At 37.4% G+C, this 18941-nt stretch overlaps 1 protein-coding gene across 4 annotated transcripts in view; it reads right to left on the bottom strand.

Moving 5' to 3' along the window:
- Window positions 1–223: 223 nt before the first annotated feature.
- Window positions 224–18941, bottom strand: part of LOC141957885 (protein nucleotidyltransferase YdiU-like) — a 25140-nt gene continuing 6422 nt past the window's right edge. For 3 of the 4 annotated variants that reach the window (XM_074900098.1, XM_074900099.1, XM_074900101.1), the window contains 13 exons: window positions 16535–16602; window positions 15735–15822; window positions 13906–13975; window positions 13214–13286; window positions 12391–12474; window positions 10206–10335; window positions 9515–9559; window positions 9346–9427; window positions 9163–9255; window positions 7473–7552; window positions 6564–6607; window positions 1259–1338; window positions 224–922 (listed from right to left, as the gene is read on the bottom strand). In XM_074900098.1, coding sequence (XP_074756199.1) covers window positions 800–922; window positions 1259–1338; window positions 6564–6607; window positions 7473–7552; window positions 9163–9255; window positions 9346–9427; window positions 9515–9559; window positions 10206–10335; window positions 12391–12474; window positions 13214–13286; window positions 13906–13975; window positions 15735–15822; window positions 16535–16602 — 1060 coding nt within the window. In that variant the 3' untranslated portion in view covers window positions 224–799. Of the gene's footprint in view, window positions 923–1258; window positions 1339–6563; window positions 6608–7472; window positions 7553–9162; window positions 9275–9345; window positions 9428–9514; window positions 9560–10205; window positions 10336–12390; window positions 12475–13213; window positions 13287–13905; window positions 13976–15734; window positions 15823–16534; window positions 16603–18941 lie in introns of those variants that run through there. The other variant, XR_012633200.1, reaches the window with a different exon arrangement.

The raw sequence follows: 18941 nt of genomic DNA, 5'->3' as shown, positions 1-18941 counted from the left end.
CATATTGGCCTGACTACCTCTGTAGTGAGATACTTCCAAGAAATTCCTTTTCCATATCCAACCAGTGAAAATTTCCTGAGGCATTACATCCATGCACCAACAATCTTTCTACTGCTAACAAAAGGTACGCTTTCAAAGAGCAGTGGGCCAGGCTTGATAGGCACCTGACACTGGCACAGACACCAAAATTTATTTTGGGGCAAGCCACTCCCAAGCAGACACCTTTTCTCACTATTTAAATTGAATTTCCTTTAATGTTTGTTGGCAGTTTAATGGGACAAAACAAGGTCAAAAAGAGGAAAGGTGGCCAGATCCAAGTGTAAAGTGATCCTCTGTTCCAACTCTGCAAAAGACTTAAGAACATTTATGTCTTCAGCCTACAATTATATTTGAACAGTGTGTAACAGCAAGGAGAACATTAATTAAAATAATGTATAATTAAAACTCACTTAGATGGATTTTAAACTGACCAGCCATTAAAATATTGAAACCCACCTGATCAGCCATGAATTCTGAGACGTTAAGTGTGACAGTGTGGCAGAACTTAAATACTGGGACTCAAATTAATGCACAACTGAATATGAAAGGTAGAGTTATAAATGCCAATATAATTTGCTGATGTAACCATACATAGGGGTCTTTAATCTTTAGGCTTTATAAATTAAGTCAAGACCTTGCAGAGCAGCAAATTCCAGTCCACAAAGTATAAGGAGAGAAGCTCCTGTGGCTTGATCCATTAATCCTATCTGAAGGCCTGAGCTTTGACCTTGATCAGTGTTCTTGCTTGTTCGAATTTCCCTCAGGATGAACAGCTTACTTTAAGATCCTTGGCCCAAGCTGGGGGCCGCAGGGAGTAGCCTGCTTTCTCTGCAGCCTGCTGTTTCTGGAAGGGATGTTGTAAAATCTGCTGTAGGAGATGAACCTAGAAGCAATTAAAATGGGTAAGTTTTTATACAGAATGTTTTCCTTCAAACAAGAGAAGTCTTTGCCACTTCGTATTATGCACCCTCCTGGCTCCAGAAACTAGTCCATGAGTTGCTTACTACTATTAGTACTACTATTAATACACTCATTACTATTTATGTTATAATTAATACTATTCATAGTTTTATTAATATTTTTAATAGTAATTGGTATTAAGACAGTGCAGTGTTGGTCAAAGAGTAATACAGGTTCAAAGTGTAAATGCAACAACTCTTCCATTAACGATTATGCCAATGATTAATAAATACGTCAAGAAAGAAAGAAATAATTTTACCTCTGAGAAATCATTCAAATGAGCTTTTTGCACTGCTGATTCTGCCATCCAATTCCTAAGTATGTATCTAGGGTTAACAGCTGAAACCAAAAGTAAGTAGTCTTAAATTTAGTTAGACATATTCAACAAAAGCAAAACACAATCATTTAAACGTGTCATTGAAATCATCAAGAATGTTTAATTTGCAGATCAAGGAAAAAAATGCATAAAAAAGAAATTAATTATTTTTATAAGCTGCTAAAAGGATTTTTTTAAGCTTGCATCAGTAAGGTGAAAGCGCCAGACAAAAATCAGAACAGTATAGAACATCATATTGATACACAAAGTATTGCCTGTTAGGAACACCAGCAGACTTTTCAATGATTAGTTTACCACGGCCTAGGTTCCTGATACATTTTTGGAAAGCATATTTAAATGTTGTCAGTACATTCCTGGAGATCATAAAAATGAATATTATTTAATGTAAAAAGGAATTACTGAGATATTCATTGAAGTATATGTACTTAGATATTCCTTCTTCTATATCATACATCAAAAGTTTGGCCATAAAAGCCTTTAATGTTGGATTTCAGCTGTATTTTTTAGAAACTACTTTTTCAACTTTGCCATTCCATTTAGTTTCCTGGTGGGTTCCACAGGTTTTTTTCCACAACTGCCTGCTCTATCTTCTTGGAAACACCCATGACAGCTACACAGCTTCTCTGGCACGTTCCAGGCTGACTGTGTCTGATTAGCGCTAGGGAGATTGTACAGACATTGCAAATTAAACTGCTGAATTAGTACCCCAGGCTGTATCTTACAGACCAGCAACTAACAACTTAGAAAAGGAGTTCTGTCACACTGCATGGTGAGTCTCATAAGCACACATGACTTTTATTACTGATTTTTAGCAGATAACATCAATACAACTCTTAACTTTTGCTCTGCAATTAAAGCCTAGGATTCTACTTCAGAAAGTCTTCCCTTTAATTAATGATCAAAACAATATTACAGATTAATTGTAACAAACATTTCAAGCTTGCATTGTATATCTTGACATTGGTCTGCATATTTTCCCCAAAATCAGTAGCTGATATTACCTGAAGAAATTAATCAGTGATACCAGACACATTATCACCCTCAGAGTTGGAACCAAAAGTCTGTGATTTATGGACATACACAAACTCATCTGTTCCTTCACTTTCCACTGATGTCCCAGTAGGTTTTATATAAATAAATGTTAGTTCAAACCTCATATTTTATATATTTGTTTCAAAAATCCTGTAGCTTTATAAAATATTCTTGTATATACAGCATATTTGAAAGAGGGTATTAGAGAAAGCAAAATTCATTTGATTCCAAATTCATCAGAATCACCGTCCTCAATTTCCCTACACTCAATTCCTCCAATCAATTAGCTATGATGTTATTTTACTTACAAATAATAAATTATATTAGGAGGGGGATGATCAGAAACAATGTTTTGGATAAAGGGATTAAACTTAATCTATTTCCATTTCCCAATTCACTGTGTTCTTGCAATCTCCTTGTACTGTTTCTTCAGCTTGCAAACATAACTTGTTTATGCAAACATAACTTGTTTATCTATCTTAGCTGGCTACCAAGACAATTGATGTCTTTGAGAAACACTATGATTGGCTCCTCCTAAGGTTCTGCAGTCAGACAATTGCAGGATTTTATTCACATTTAATAGCTCACGATACAGAATTAATGCCTAGTGCAGTGAGCAGGCTTCTCTGTAATAAGCACTTATTCTAATGAGCACCATTTAACCAGCTAACAAACTAGAATTTACCGAAGCTATATAATCAGTGGAACAACACCTGCATGACTATTTTATGTATCACAATACAATTACATTCTTTATGTCTGGAACTGAATGATTGCCGTTTTAAGCCACGAGATTTGACATACAGCAGCACTGCACCAAGGGTCTTTATGTTATTTAGACAAGTAAAGGACACAGTAACCACTCTGCTCTAAGTGCTGAACTCTGACCACTCATGTTCCTGCCAGAAGAGACAAGGTGAAGCTCTGTTATAAATCAGAATATGGGCTGAAAGCAGAAGCATCTCAGGTGGCACTGCCACTCCCTCCTTTATAAAAACTGTCCAGTTAATCGAACAACATTCTGGCACAACATTCAGGAGAACAAAGACTGAGATGCAGACATTCTTCTTTTTCAGATTACTGCTGTTCTGTACATACTTACTTACATACATCAAACAAAATCCAATAAATATAACTAGCTATTTGGAACCCTGATAACCTCTACACAGTTATAACAACACCCTGCCCTAAACTGCTACAAAAGTAGTGGTTTTGCACTTGGAAAAATAATTTGCTCTGGCCAAATATTTGATTTAATTCAGTAAATGGGTTTTCAATAGTAAAGTGTGATAACAATATAAAAAGAATATTTTGAAGGTGGAGAAGTTAACATATGACTCATTAAAAAATGATAATTCACATTAAAACCATGACTCATATTAGCAGGAGAATATTTGTCCCATAAATACATTCTTAACAATTGCAAATTGACAGGTTTCACAGTGGTGTTAAAAATATCTGTAATTAACACAACTGACAAGATAATTATGAAAGAACACGACAAGACAGATAAGAAAAGGACAAAGCAGAAGAAATTTTGTGCGCTTATGAGCATTTTATGATCTGGTCTACATTTTTTTTTTTTACTTGTTTCTTTCGTAAAGAAATACAATTATAGACTTGTATTGGGATTCGGATTGTCAAAACTTTTTGATCAGCTCCTAAGGAACAAAATTTAGGCAGTACAAGATAAAGTGCTACTAAGAACTAAAAACTAAATTGAGAAAAAAATAGTAAGTGATCAAATGCTTCAAGGTAATGTACTTTGAGGAGTGAGATATTTTACACTTACTAGTGATGAGAGAAAGGTGATGAATAATGAGATGTTAATGGCAATCTAGTCAAGGTCAGTCAGTATTAAAGACAGTAATACAAAATTTAGTGGGATTTACCAACCCATCTAAAAAATCTAGAGAGCCATGACTTTTGTCTTTAACATGAAATGCTGGATGAAAATGCACAGTTGACTGAGTTGAGCCAGATTTCTGCTGCAAGGTGTGCTGACAAGGGACAGCTGTTACACGCAAATACTTAAACAAACAAAAAAAATATTTAAAGAGACCACAAGGGGCATCTAAGAGATCTATTTAAATACACAGATGTAAAAGACAACAACAAGAAAAACTAAGAAACTTCAGTCACACTGTAACATGGAGCAGCTAGCAAAAATGTAACAAGATTTGTTGATTTTAAAAGGAAAATTAAATTTTAATTAAAACAATAACAAATTAACATCAGTAGCCTGTTACAAATTTCAGCACCTCTGCTGTATGAATATAGAGTGGTAACTGATTACATGGAAGAAAACTTAACTAACTTCATCTTTGCATATCAAGTTTTAGACTGCTACCAAAACAGACCACTAGCACAAGTGTGATCCTGAAGGCAAAACTTTTTCCCTTGTTTTGTCTGTCTCCTGTACTGTAAGATCCTCTGAGGTGCATGTGGAAGAACATGATGCTGGTTTGCAGAAGATCATCCACCAACTAGGATCCTTTCTGATTTGGAATAAAAACTCACAATGTCATAATTTTCTCTAAAAGCAAATTCAAAAAACACAGAAATATAAGAAGTGTGTTTAGACAGTTTTCAGCATTAAATTTTAGCTGAGGAAAATGGGAGATTGAAACCTCAAAACAGTAGCTGAGCTAAGAGCCTCAGATTCCCGCAGTTGAAACCTACCCTACCAAAATACAAATAATAAAACAAACCTTTCTTCTTGGTAACTGTTTTTGTATGAACTTTCTAAAAATACATGTAAAATTGTAAGAAGTGTTCTTAAGAATGGATAGAGCCTTGGTTAGAAATGTGGATGCAAACATGAAGGTCCATGTGATAAGAAACTGTCTCCTATGTAGTTTTTACTATCTTATTACTGAAAGTCAGTGTTACCTCCTGCCATTTCCTACTAAATCAATTGAAGCTTTTGAAGAATGTGGCCAATCAATACCTAACAAAAGAGTACAGCCTTTCTACAGAATTCTAATTCTACATTAGAAATGAGAATAAAACACTGTACAGCAGTGTAACACTGAAGCTTATAATACCTCTGTGCAGAATTTGATCAGATCTTGCATTTCCTTCATTCCCTTTTGACCATAGATTTTCAGTTGCTCATTGTCTTTTATAGGCAAATTTCACAAATTTACCACAGCTTACTGCAGATCCAAAAAACATCTCCCTGAATAATTCTTATAATTTCCTATCTGCTGTGATAGACAGCTAAATGCAGTATCTCTACCAGTTCATATTTAGAATAACTTGGAGAATCAAAGTACCTTCCTTTGACTTTCATGACTAGATAGTCCTTTCACTGGTAAGTGAGGTTTTTTTCTCCAGGTACATTTAAAAAAATAGCAGTCGCTTCTCAGAAACCTGAATTCTGTATAACATGTAGAAAGGATATGGACATATTTGAACACTCAGACAAATCTCAGCCCATTGAGCCAGTACAGGATGCCTACCAGAATCTTTCCTGATGTTAACAAAGGCTCATCATTGGAGAACAGTGTTGTTCTGAGCAACACAAACCAACACACTCACAGACTGCTAAAGGAAGTAAGTACCGATCAAGGAAAATATGTTGCTTGCGCTCAGGAAAGGCAGATACAGCAGAAGAGGAAGGGCATCTCTCACAATTGCCCAAAATATGAACAGACATGTGCTCTGTCATTCCAAACCAGCAGAATCTAGAGAAGAGCAACTTGGACTAGTAGATGCTGTGCACTTCCATGATCTCACACTCTCGGGCCTCAACAGTCAATTGATATGACTGTATTCACAATAGAAGGAGTTTGGGCCAGACCAATTTCTTCATAAATGCAGACAGTTGAGTTAAGGATTTTTTTTTTTTTTTTTTTGAGGGGAAAGGGAGGATCCCTAAGGAGGAAGTGAGCCTCAAGTGTAGCCAATGAACTTGGTCATTTAGCTTATGCAAAAAGTACATATACATTCACAGGTCTAGCCATACACAGGTGGCTAGAATCTAATCACAGGAGTGGGTAAAACCAGAGACAGCTACCATGAATGTATAGTATTGCAAGATTTGCAGCAGTGTAATGAGAGTTTCTCCTCTTGAGAAAAACAGTACATCTTAGTTCTCCTCAAAAGGCAAAATAATTAACACTAAAGAAACCTATGTAAATAGATAGTTGCCATCTCCAAGCATACGATTCCTTTGCATTGTTTTACTCACTTGTCATTCTTGTTCTTCTCTTAGTATCTGAATCACCCTTGTTACTATACATGAAAAACAAACAAAAAGAAGAAAAAGGAAAGTGCTTTAGCTAAGGAGGGTTATTTATTTTTAGAAATATTTTATTTGACTTTTGTTAAAATCATTGTGTTCTGCTTTTGTGTTCAGTAGAAGCAGGTATAAATCTAAGAGTGATTAGACTTGGAAAAAACTTCACACTTTCTTGTAAGGTTTGTATCTTATATTGATTTTTTTCCTCTAAGAATTGTATTTACTGACTAAAATTTCCAGGTACCTGATATGTACTTCTTTTCTTTCCTATCAGCCATACATACCATATTTGACTAAGAAAACCAGGTTACATTCTTTATTGATTTAAGACAAAAGAATTGGTAGGAAGTTCTAACATGCATGTCCCTATCTATGCAAAACTAGTGGTTTCCAGTCTGTGTATTCACAATTGTTCAACTTCCATCTCCTGTCATCCTAAAGCCATATTATTACATAGTAAAAAATATACGTATTCCTAGTAATAAAACACTGTTCATTCCTATGTATTTGCAAAGCCTGACTTTTGGGTTCTTGGACTGAATCTGTAGGACTGTTTTTTTAACAAAAATTATTAACCGGAGAAATATGATCAGTTGCTCAATGAAAGACAACAAATACAGACCACGCTTCCCATGTTATTTTTATGTACCTGTGTGTAAAATAAAACTACAATAGTAATTATTATGGAATCTAGCAAAATCTAGAGCCATAAAGACAAAAAAGATACATGAAACTGTGTTTGGGACAGTTTACCAGACCCGCTAAAGATTATGGAAAATCATTGCACATTACAGTGGCCTGCTTCTGGCAAACACACACTTGGTGTTATTTTTACACTTCAAACTGCATCAGACTTACTGATTTAATCTCAAGAGGTACATAGTAACCCATTCTGAAAATAACTTGTGTTTAGCCAGATCCTGGAGAGCCCAGAACTCCTAAAGAGAAAGAAACGGTTAATAGTGGGTAATCTGGTTTTTGCTTAACAGGAACAAAATTCTAAGTAAGCAAAGAAATACTAAAAAAGTAAGAGGGAAACATGATGACGCTTCAAAGAATTTTCTCTCCAACAATTCTACTAATATCTTCTCCTCTGTATTTAATTTAATTCTCTCGGTTAGCATGTTACATCTATATTAATCCATCTCTGCTATGGCAAATTCTATCTAAACACCTCCAACACTTCACCCCTATTTTTTTCTTAGCTTACTGTCTGACCTATTTTATTTCTTAGGCTACATAACTACAGGTTTTACTCTCTTCTGAGTTTTGTACATGGACCGGATTGGTTTGTAGAGACTTTTTTTTTCCAAAATTGTGGAATAAGGAAAATGTATTGATAAAGAAAGATAAGGTGTGGAGAAAAAATGAAACTTACGGCTACAAGGATGGAGAAGACAAAGAAGAATAGAGACAGTAGGAGAGAAAGAATGGAGAGGAGACAGAACTTGGAAAAGGCAAACAGAGAGAAACAACAGCTTCGGGTTACTGCTTCCAGTGTTGAACATCAACCACAAACTAGACTTCCCTGGCTGACTACACTGAGCTAACAGCTGTTTCATACTGCTCAGTTGAGAGAAAGTAGCCAAAGCTCACAGACAAAAAAACCCCGAACTTCAGTGTAAGAACAGGTAAGAAAGAAATGGATACAGATAAAAGCAGGTAAACAGCAGATATACAAGAAAAAATGAGGAAAAGTTAAGTGAGGGAAATTAAAAGCAAGAACAAAACACAGTTTTGATCACGTGTGGTGTTTTTTTTTTTTTAAAAGGGAGTCAAAAAAATACGAAAACCAGATCTGAGTATAAAAATGAGTTAAAACATTTCAGCCATATTTCTAAAATTGCACTATATCCAGGTAAGAAGTTTATCTCTTTTAATACTCTCATCTTTTTAATGATTATCCCTGGTCCTGAAGAATAAGTTTAGGCTGAGTTAGCAGCAACGCAGGATGGGATAGCAGGCTGAGCAGGACACAATGACTAAATTTATTCCTGTGCTTTAAGCAAAATTACTTGTCATTAGATCCCGAGACAAGCTGATGGGCCTGAGAGCAGATGTTTAGGTCACCTGGTAGACCCATGTTAGGAATAGTGTGATCAACCCAAGGTTGAAATTTTACTTATGAGCCCTGTCCAACTTCATTTGTGTCTCATGAAATACTATCAGAAGGTATGTTTTTAAGCAAAACAAATAAAAAAAGGGCAGGGAGGAAAGAAAGTTCTTTCCAGCAGACCCATCTTAAATGCAAAGAAAATCACATTCCCACCTGCGTATGAATATTTATAACTACTCACAGTGGACGTGTACCAGAGGCTGAAGATTTTACTTCAGCACTCTTCATTAATGTACTAGACACAGGCTTAACATGAGGTGGTAACATAACACACATATATTAGTCTCCCTGTCCCTTAATAATGCTACAATGACACATTTCCCAGGCAAATCATGGCTCAAGACATCTCTATTACACCAGGGTTATGTCCAACCTGATTTACTCATTTTATATTAAGTATTCCTAAAACTGGATGCTCGTATTAATTAATACCTCAGGAATATGGAGCTCCTTTAGCTCATCTTCAGTAATTTCACTGAGATGTCGAAATGTCATTGTAAAATCAGCCTTTGTATCTTCCATAAGCTAGCGAAAAAAGATACTTCTATCAGAGTTTTTAAATGTATGGGGTATCAGTTGAGATGCTTGCCAACAAAATTAGCAAAGCAAACTTACTTTTAGTAGGAAAGCAATCAAATAGCTGTCATCCTCACTCTCCCCAAGAAAACCCAGTTTTGTTTTGAATAGTTCTGTGAAACTGAAAATAGTAACAAAATAAGGAACTTGTCACATAACATAATTTATAGTTTTGTGACTACAAGGTTTGAGTTCTGGAACTGCATACCGGCTGTAATAGTGCTCACCGTATCCCTCCAAAATCTGGGAAGCTCTGCAAAAACAAAAGAAATGTCAAATTCGCTGGAACTACAATACTACTGTGGGTACAATCCTACTGTACAGTAAACAATGAAAACTTCTTCTGTCTGATATCTCACATTAATATTCTGAATCAGCTAGGACCTGTAGTGCGAAAAAGACTGAGGGGGAACATTTTAACACGCTTCAAATGCATAAACATCTGCTGCAAAGAAATAAACCACAATGTTCTTCCTTTTCATACTGAGTAAGAAGTCATGAGTTTAAACCACACAAAAGAAGATTCATATTAGTAATCTTTACAATAGGGTATTAAAATACTACCTTATTACTTCAGAAGGATGTAGGGTCTTCATAAGTAAGTATCTTAAAGAACAAGCTGGACAAGCTTAGAATAGAAAACCATAGGCAATGGGAAAGGAACCTTAGGGAAACGAGAATGAATGGACCACACATCTAGGACCGCCTTCCAGTCGGATTTTGCTGTTATGACCAATTAAATCCTTTCTCCCTTCCCTCCATCTTATTCAGGCCGATCATTAATTCAGACTCAATTTCCACTTAAAGCCAATCCTTTTCTTTCCTATGCATATAGTGATTAGAGGGTCTCCCATCTCACTAGCTCTTTTAAGCGTTAAGACATTTTAAGGATTACTTACAGCTGCTTTTGCCTGGAATCCAGTAAAGGTTTTAGAGCTTGTAACAGCTTGCTCAGATTAAACAGTCCAACATTTGCCTGGTTTCCTATTTTATACCTCTTTTCATCATCAGATGTGTTTGGAACAAAATCTGTTTCAAACAAAACATTACTTTTCCACAACAATTACAATAAACAATCAATGTTAAAATACTGAACCGTATTCATTTTTATACTTACACAGTAAACTAATAAAAGCCCTAAAGTTACTAAATATTTAAAAACAGATCACAAGGACACCTATTTACAGTGGATTAACTCAAGATCTATTATTTGCAAATCTAAAGAACACATCTTTCACAGATGAGTTCCCACATGTCACAAATGACATTTTCCTACTTCAAGTTACAAAATAAATTCAGATGTTTAATGAGAAAAAGATCATTTTTACAGTAAAAATAATGCCTTGTTCTATGCTTTTCCTACATACAGTGCTACTATTTAGCACACAAAGTAAGCAAACAACTGTGCAACCAGAGCCAGAATTTGCAAGAATTTTTTGAAAAGCAACATGTATAAACATCTATTTAAATAAATTGACCACTTGATCAAGATTTATTTCACTTGTACATAAAGCAAGCTTATGTATTCACATAAAAATTAGGGCTAACATGTTCCAGTATGCAAAGCCATCATTTGGGAGATAACATCTGCTACATAAGTTACTGGTATCCAGAAGTAAAATGTATGCATATCTCCAGCACCAGTCTCTGAATGGATGCAGTATGAACCCCTTGCTCAGATCAAATGCAGATAAGATGATCAATGCACACAGCATTGCCTGAGTCCTCAGAGGACATTAATAACAAATAGAGTGTTAAGTAGGAGACCTGTGACACATCTGTCAGATCTGGTGATTGGTTCAAACCTGAATTTTAACCCTAAAGCATTTTATCTGGTTCCAGGGTGTACTGGCTCTGGCTGGGACAGAGTTAATTTTCTTCACAGCAGCCTGTATGGTGCTGTGTTTTAGACTTGTGACTAAAACAGTGTTGATGACACACCAATGTTTTAGCTATTGCTAAGCAATGCTTGCACAGCATCAAGGTCTTCTCTGTTCTCATTCTGCAATCCCAGCAAGTAGGCTGGGGATGGGCAAGGGGCTGGAGGGGACGCAGCTGGGACAGCTGACCCCAACTGGCCAAAGGGATATTCCACACCACATAACACCACGCTTAGCAATAAAAACTAGGGGTAGTTTTTCCAAGGCACTTGTTGCCTGGGGACTGACTGGGCACCAGTCTGGTGGTGGGAGGTGATGAGTGATTGCCTTTGCATTGCTTGTTGGTGTCATGTGTGTTCCCCCTCCCTTTTTTTTCCCCTTCACTTATTTAACTTATTTAAATGTATCTTGACTCATGAGCTTTTGCTCATCTTTGCTCTTCCAATTCTCTCCCCAACCTGCAACATGGGGGAGTGAATGAGTGGCTGGTGGGTCCTTAATTGCTGACTGGGGTCAACTCACCATATAGAAAAAGATCTAAAACCAGTAAAGCCCTGTTTTTTCAATACTACAGAATCAATATAACATTTATTCTGATGACATTTCCTTGATTTGAGGCTGCAGTCTTACAGAAACAGATAGTGAGATAACCACTGCTGGTTCTGAAGCTTACTCAGATGCAGCCTCCAAACAATAATCTAATAATACGCATTTATTTATGTACATACTGGACCTATATCTATCAATCCCAGACTGAGTTCATACTTTCAAAGAAAGGTTGCCATGACTGAGTAGGTTTGATTTCTTTTCTTCCAACACATTTAGCTGCTGTGACTATAAAGCTAGAGCATGATGCATGTTAAGACACTGTATACCACTTTTGCTTTTGGTTGCTTACAACAATACACATTTTTTAGTCTTCCAGGTTTCTGTTGTAGCATCTATTCAACTGATGAAGTTCCACTGGGTTTAATAGTAATATTTCATTAACAAGACTTTTAGCACCTGAAGTGCAACCTGTATAGTGTATCATAAAACTGGCCTCTGATATAATTTTTTTCCCTAAAACTCTTCAAACAATACACATACTTGGGATTTTTCTGCTTATAATGTTAGGAGTTTTCATGCACACAAACTATATAAATTAATATAAATAATTCATTTTAAGTAAAAAATTGTATTTAAAAAGAGGTGCTACACTCACTTGGGTCATAGGAGTCCATAAATCCAAATGGACCATAATCTATTGTTATGGATAATAAACTGAAGTTATCTGTATTGCACACACCTGCAATTAAACAAGGTGAAACAAAAGTTAAAATTCCACTTGAACCCTGTAGTCTCCAGAAAATTTGCTGTAAAACAGATCCACTGAATCTAGAGAACTTGGAGCAGGTATCTTGAAGAAGTCAGACTCTGGAAAATAAAACTTTCTCTTACTCTTGACCTGGCATGCATTTTAAGTATGAAAATGAGAAACTGTTTGATACACTATCTTGCATCTGGTTTCCATACCTAGGTGGCACTGTTTCCTTTTGTTTTCAGTGCTATACCGTATTAAACAGCATCTTGCAAAGTGATAATTAGCTGCTTCCTTGCAAGTTGACTGGGTCCTGTATTAGCAAGGCGCTGCCATTTTATTGTTCATAATATAAATCTGAAACAAAGGTGGACAGCACTGCATCCTATACACTATAAAAGTCCAGGTTTTTATGTAGATGCATCAAATTCAGAGCAATTAAACTCATATATGAAATCAATAGATGGTCTTTGTACATCAAACTATTACAACAGTTCTGAGAATTCTTGCTCCTCTATTCTCGCTTCTGTCAGATACAAGCATGCTCTGAAAGATCAGAAAGACCTCCTAACTCTGTTACAAAAAACCTTGTATATTAATGCATAACAGATAGTGCTGTAGGCAAAGACATGAGGAGAACTGAAGAACGAAGTGACAAAAGCTATCTTTGAGTATATGACTACAAAGAGTCACTCCTCTAAAGCCAGTGCCATCTACTGCAGCTTACCGTGTGCAAACCCCACAGACATCCACAATGCAATCAGATTTGCAGTCTCTGATACGACTGTAGAGAAAAATTCCTAAAATCAAACACATCTTTTACTTCAAGTCCTCTGGATCAAAAATATAGAATACAATAAATATCATAAACATTTGACTCACTTTAGAAATATGTCATGCATTCTATTTTTAAATGTGTATCTCCTTCTGTCAGGACTTTTTATTCACATTCAAAATGATGTAACTGCACAATAATCTTACTCAGCAAAGACTGAATTAAATTCAGTAAGTACATATAGATGCCCTAAAAGAAATTTGAAAGTCAAAAAAAGAAACGAAGACTTTGTTTATAGTGTGTATACTATATACACTACATTTATACTAGAAAAAGCATAATCCATCACTTCATGACCACCGCTCACTTAAAATCTGAGCAGTAAGAGAACAAAAAATAACAGAAAAATGGAAGCTTCCCAATAAACATTTCCATAATGAAAAGTGGTGAAGAATGTTCATATCTGACTTTGAGGAAAAAAACCGCCAAGAAGCAGATTTTTACTGAAGAGAATTAACAAACTTTTGCTAATAAAATCTGGAAGCTTACTTCAAATTTTAAAACCTTTTAAAACTTGAAAATTTGAAAAGCTTTATATAATTTCTGTTCACATTCTTGTAGAAAATAACTTAGAAAAGACTTACCAGATATCTATTTGAATCATTCATGGCTATTGATGGAAAATGTTCCCGAATGATGAAGTCTAGCAATCTTCTGTAATAGGAGAGGCAGAATTCTTTAAACAAAACTGGCACTTTCAGAACTGATAATTCGAAATTCTTGTTTTCAAACAGCTAAATGCTGACTGACAGCTTGCTGCAAACAGTTATTAGAAAACTCAGTCTACTTATTCCAATGAGTCTTGGATTAAGGCCTTCCAAACGCTTAGAGATAAAACCTAAGGTTCCAGTTATAAATATAACTGGAGACTGCCATGTAGAGTTAAAATTATTCCCACGTGTTAAACTTCCAAAGCACACCAGGATCTGGTTTCACATGCAGTAAGAGCAATTTTTTAGGGGGAAAAAAAAAAAGTTTGTGTATCCAGAAAAAGCAGTATATGATTACAAGGAATAATTCTCCATCAGCATCCTCACAAAGAAAATTTTACGGCTGAATTCTTACAAAGTAGGGTTACTTGCCACAGTATCTGGCTATTCCCATAACAGTGCTGCATAGTCCTACAAGACAGGCTCAGGAAATTGGGATGAATGCACTGAAAAGCGCAGCGCCTATCAGGCGCATATCTTTGCGGACCTAAAGCTTTAAAGTAGAGCAGCTGGCGTTTAGTACATTTAAGTGCTCTCTGTAGGACCCTCTTGTGGTCAGAGCCAGCCAGTGCTGCTGGCACAGGAAACTACGCAGCCTGGGCAAGGGCCCGACCTGGGCAAGGGTTGTGCAGCTGCGTGCACAAATATCTAGATTTTACCTTCCTATCAGGTTGTTGGAGCAAATCACTGACTCTCCTCAAACTGTGATGATTTTATCCGAGTATCTAGCAACCTGACCTTAGATGGGTGTCTAACCTATTGCCTCTGAATTTCAGCTTGTTACTCCAGGACATCCTCTTTCAGGAGGACCTTCTCAGAGGAGACACAAAAGCAGACAGTCACACCAGCCTTGGCCTGCTCTTGGCCACTCTTTCTGAGGACCCCTCCAAAACAGACAGGAAGCAGTCATCTATTTTGAATGAGTTCAAGTGATCTTTATGTGCTCCTTAAATCCAATGGGTCATAAATACTTTAACCAAAAAAACCCAAAACAAAACTTAAAATCAGTTCCTTAATTGTCTTTCAGCTCTACAACTAAAATCTGCTGTAAGATTTAAAGAAAAAAAAAAAAAAAGGAAAGACAGCATAGAGCAATGTGGGAAATTAAATTGAATTATCAGTTACTACAATGTACAACTACTGCTATAAACTCTTGCTTGTTTTTACACACTCCAGAACAATTTCTATTGCTCCTAAGGAGAAATTACTAACTTTTAAATATTTACAGCAGACCTAAAAATCTGTCATGCTGATTACTTGACACACAAATTAACATTGCTAAGAGACTTAAAACTGCAATAATTTCTTACCTAGTATACTTCTCTGGTTCTGCATGTTTCTAGAGAGCATACTTTACACAACATACTTATGCTTGTAATTTATTTCATATTTCTGTTAATCTAGCTTCACAGACAACTGACAGACAAAAAACTCATCCCTAGAACTTAATCACCAGAACCATTTCAGCTATAAAACCTTTCTCATTTTGTAAGATCCAGGCCTTCCAAAACATCTAAGGGGTTTTACCCTTATGAGGCTACATCCTTTGTAAGCTGGTATAAAGACAGCAGGTTATCTTCCCAAATTACACAATTTTCCTTTCTAACTAATTTATGCCTATATTCCAACTGCATATATGCATTCTAATATATATTTGATTGTCAAGAAGACTAAGACAGTTACTATGAAGATTAAATTCAAACCTTTGTAAGTCCAGTTCCCCAGAATGCGCTAAGATTTCTAAGGATCCTATACGAAACCATGATTTGGCAAGACGCAGCACTATTGCACCTTAAATACAGACATGTGTTTAAATGTAAACAGAGTATCAGCAAAATAAAAAGTTCCATAGTAAAAGCTGTCATGTGTTGTTTCTATATACACAGAATTTAAATATGCATAGTTAAACTGGTATTTTTGTAAGTGTGCTCAACACATAGCAGATGAATCTGTATATTACTCTACTACACATACATTTTAATGACAAAACTTGATTTGCTATACCAGCAAACACAGGCAAAATTCCAGTACTCTGGAGTAATAACAGAATTACTCCACAGCGATGCTAGCAACAAAGAAAATACCAACATAAATAGATTTTTTTCCCCGTGCTGTGCCATCCCATTCTTTTTTAAAGCAGGTGTAGATGATGTAGCATCATCTGTGGCACAACCACAGTAACGTTTCCCACCATCCTGGCATTGTTGTTGGAACAACGGAAAGGTTCCCCAGTTTTTCAATATCGTTTTTGTAATGGCAAGTGAAAATAAAAACTACCCCCCTACAACATATATGCCAGAATCATAGCAGACCTGTTCATAGGGCTTAATTTCTTTAACTAATATATGTTTCAGACTGATTTTCTCAGGAGAGGTTTTCTATCTTGGTAAATGAAATTAAGTCTATTTAGCACTTTTTATTACACATATATGACATTCAAATTTATTTTTGCAATAGAAAATTACATTAGTGTTACAACATTATTTTCAAATGCGTTCATTACCTCTTTCTTTCTTAATATCTCCATGGTAAAACTGATCTCTCCACACATCATCATCACTTACAACTAAGCTGTAACAAACAAGAAATGAACATTAAAAAGTTATCTCAGGAAAAATAATTTACAATGAAGATCAAGTCATATTTTATTAATTTTATTTATTTTATAAAAAGAAAGATCTTTTTGCTGGCATAGCTTTGTATTTACAAGGCAAACAGTAAGACCAGGCTTACCAAGATTCATTAGCAAGATGCATTTATTTTGCATTTATATAGTGTTGTCCAATTTCCATCACTTACACTGTTCTTGGGGAGGGTGTTACATTCATTTAGAACCTCAGTGACTACTTACACAGAATCACAGAATCATCTAGGTTGGAAAGGACCCTGGAGATCATCCAGTCCAACCGCTCGCCTAGCACAGTTCCCACCTACAGCATATCCTTAAGCTCTAAATCGACCCTACTCTTGAACACCTCCAGGGATGGGGACTCCACCACCTCCCTGGGCAGCCCATTCCAATGCCTAACAACCCCTTCTGGAAAGAAATGCTTCCTAATATCTAGTCAGAACTTTCCCTGGCGCAACTTGAGGCCATTCCCTCTTGTCCTGTTGCTTGCTACTAGGCTAAAGACACTCGTCCCCAGCTCTCTGCAGCCTCCTTTCAGGGAGCTGTAGAGGGCGATGAGGTCTCCCCTCAGCCTCCTCTTCTCCAGACTAAACACCCCCAGTTCCCTCAGCTGCTGCTCATAGGACATGTGTTCCAGACCCTTGACCAGCTTCATTGCCCTTCTCTGGACACGCTCAAGTCATTCAATGTCCTTTTTGTAGCGAGGGGCCCAAAACTGAACACAGTTATCAAGGTGCGGCCTCACCAGTGCCGAGTACAGGGGTCAGATCCCTTCCCTGTCCCTGCTGGCCATGCTATTGCTGACACAAGCCAGGATGCCATTGGCCTTCTTGGCCACCTGGGCACACTGCTGGTTCCTGTTCAGCCGGCTATCAATCAACCCCCCCAGGTCCCTCTCTGACTGGCAGCTCTCCAGCCACTCCTCCCCAAGCCTGTAGCGCTGCTGGGGGTTGTTGTGGCCCAAGGGCAGTCCTCGGCATTTGGCCTTATGGAAACTCCTCCAGTTGGCCTCAGCCCATGGCTCCAGCCTGTCCAGGTCTCTCTGCAGAGCCTCCCTACCCTCAAGCAGATCAACACTCCCACCCAACTTGGTGTCATCTGCAAACTGACTGAGGGTGCACTCGATCCCCTCGTCTAGATCATCAATAAAGATGTTAAACAGGAGTGGCCCCAAAACCGAGCCCTGTGGGACACCACCTGTGACCGGCCGCCAACTGGATTTAACTCCGTTCACCACAACTCTCTGGGCCCGGTCGTCCAGCCAGTTTTTTACCCAGCAAAGTGTGCGATTGTCCAAACCTCGAGCAGTCATTTTTGCCAGGAGAATGCTGTGGGAAACGGTGTCAAAAGCCTTGCTAAAGTCAAGGTAAATTACATCCACAGCCTTTCCCTCATCCAATAAGCAGGTCGCTCTGTCATAGGAGATCAGGTTTGTCAGGCAGGACCTGCCTTTCATAAACCCATGCTGACTGGGCCTGAGCATCTGGTTGTCCCTCATGTGTTACATGATGGTGTTTAGGATGAGCTGCTCCATCAGCTTCCTGGGCACCGAAGTCAAGCTGACAGGCCTGTAAGTTCCTAGATCATCCTTCTGACCCTTCTTATATATGGGTGTCACTTTGGCCAATTTCCAATCTGTCGGGACCTCCCCGGTCAGCCAGGACTGCTGGTAAATGATGGAAAGCAGCTTGGCGAGCACCCCAGCCAGCTCCTTCAGCACTCTCAGGTGTATCCCATCTGGTCCCATAGACTTGTGTGTGTCTGTGTGATGCAGCATGTCACTGACTGTTTCCTGGATTGCAGGGGGGTCGTTCTCCCAGTCTCTGTATTCTGGCTGTGGAGGCTGGATTTCATCAATACAACTAACCTTGCTATTGAAGACTGATGCAAAAAAGGCATTAAGCACATCAGCCTTCTCCTCATCACTTGTTACCAAATTGCCTCCTGCATCTAGCAGGGGATGGAGACTCTCCCTGGACTTTCTTTTGCTACTGACATACTTATAGAACCTTTTCTTGCTTAGTGTGATGATAACAGTAAATAAGTCATAATTTCCCTGAGAACAACAGCAAAATTAGAAGGACAAAGAAATTAGCAACCAAACTGTTGCATCAGATGGAAGTTACCCTTTTACATGTGTCAAAACTGTTGTCTCAGGAACTTCGGGGACAGATCTGGGACATTTAGCAATCAGGAGCTCTTCAAATAGTATCAACACAGAAAATAAGTCATAGCTTTAAAATACATTATAATTATCCCTTTCTTCTTCACTGCTACTTGT

The sequence above is a fragment of the Athene noctua genome, chromosome 2, assembly GCF_965140245.1.
Source record: "Athene noctua chromosome 2, bAthNoc1.hap1.1, whole genome shotgun sequence".
NCBI classification, from domain to species: Eukaryota; Metazoa; Chordata; class Aves; order Strigiformes; family Strigidae; genus Athene; species Athene noctua.
This window is presented reverse-complemented; position numbering and strand designations above follow the sequence as displayed.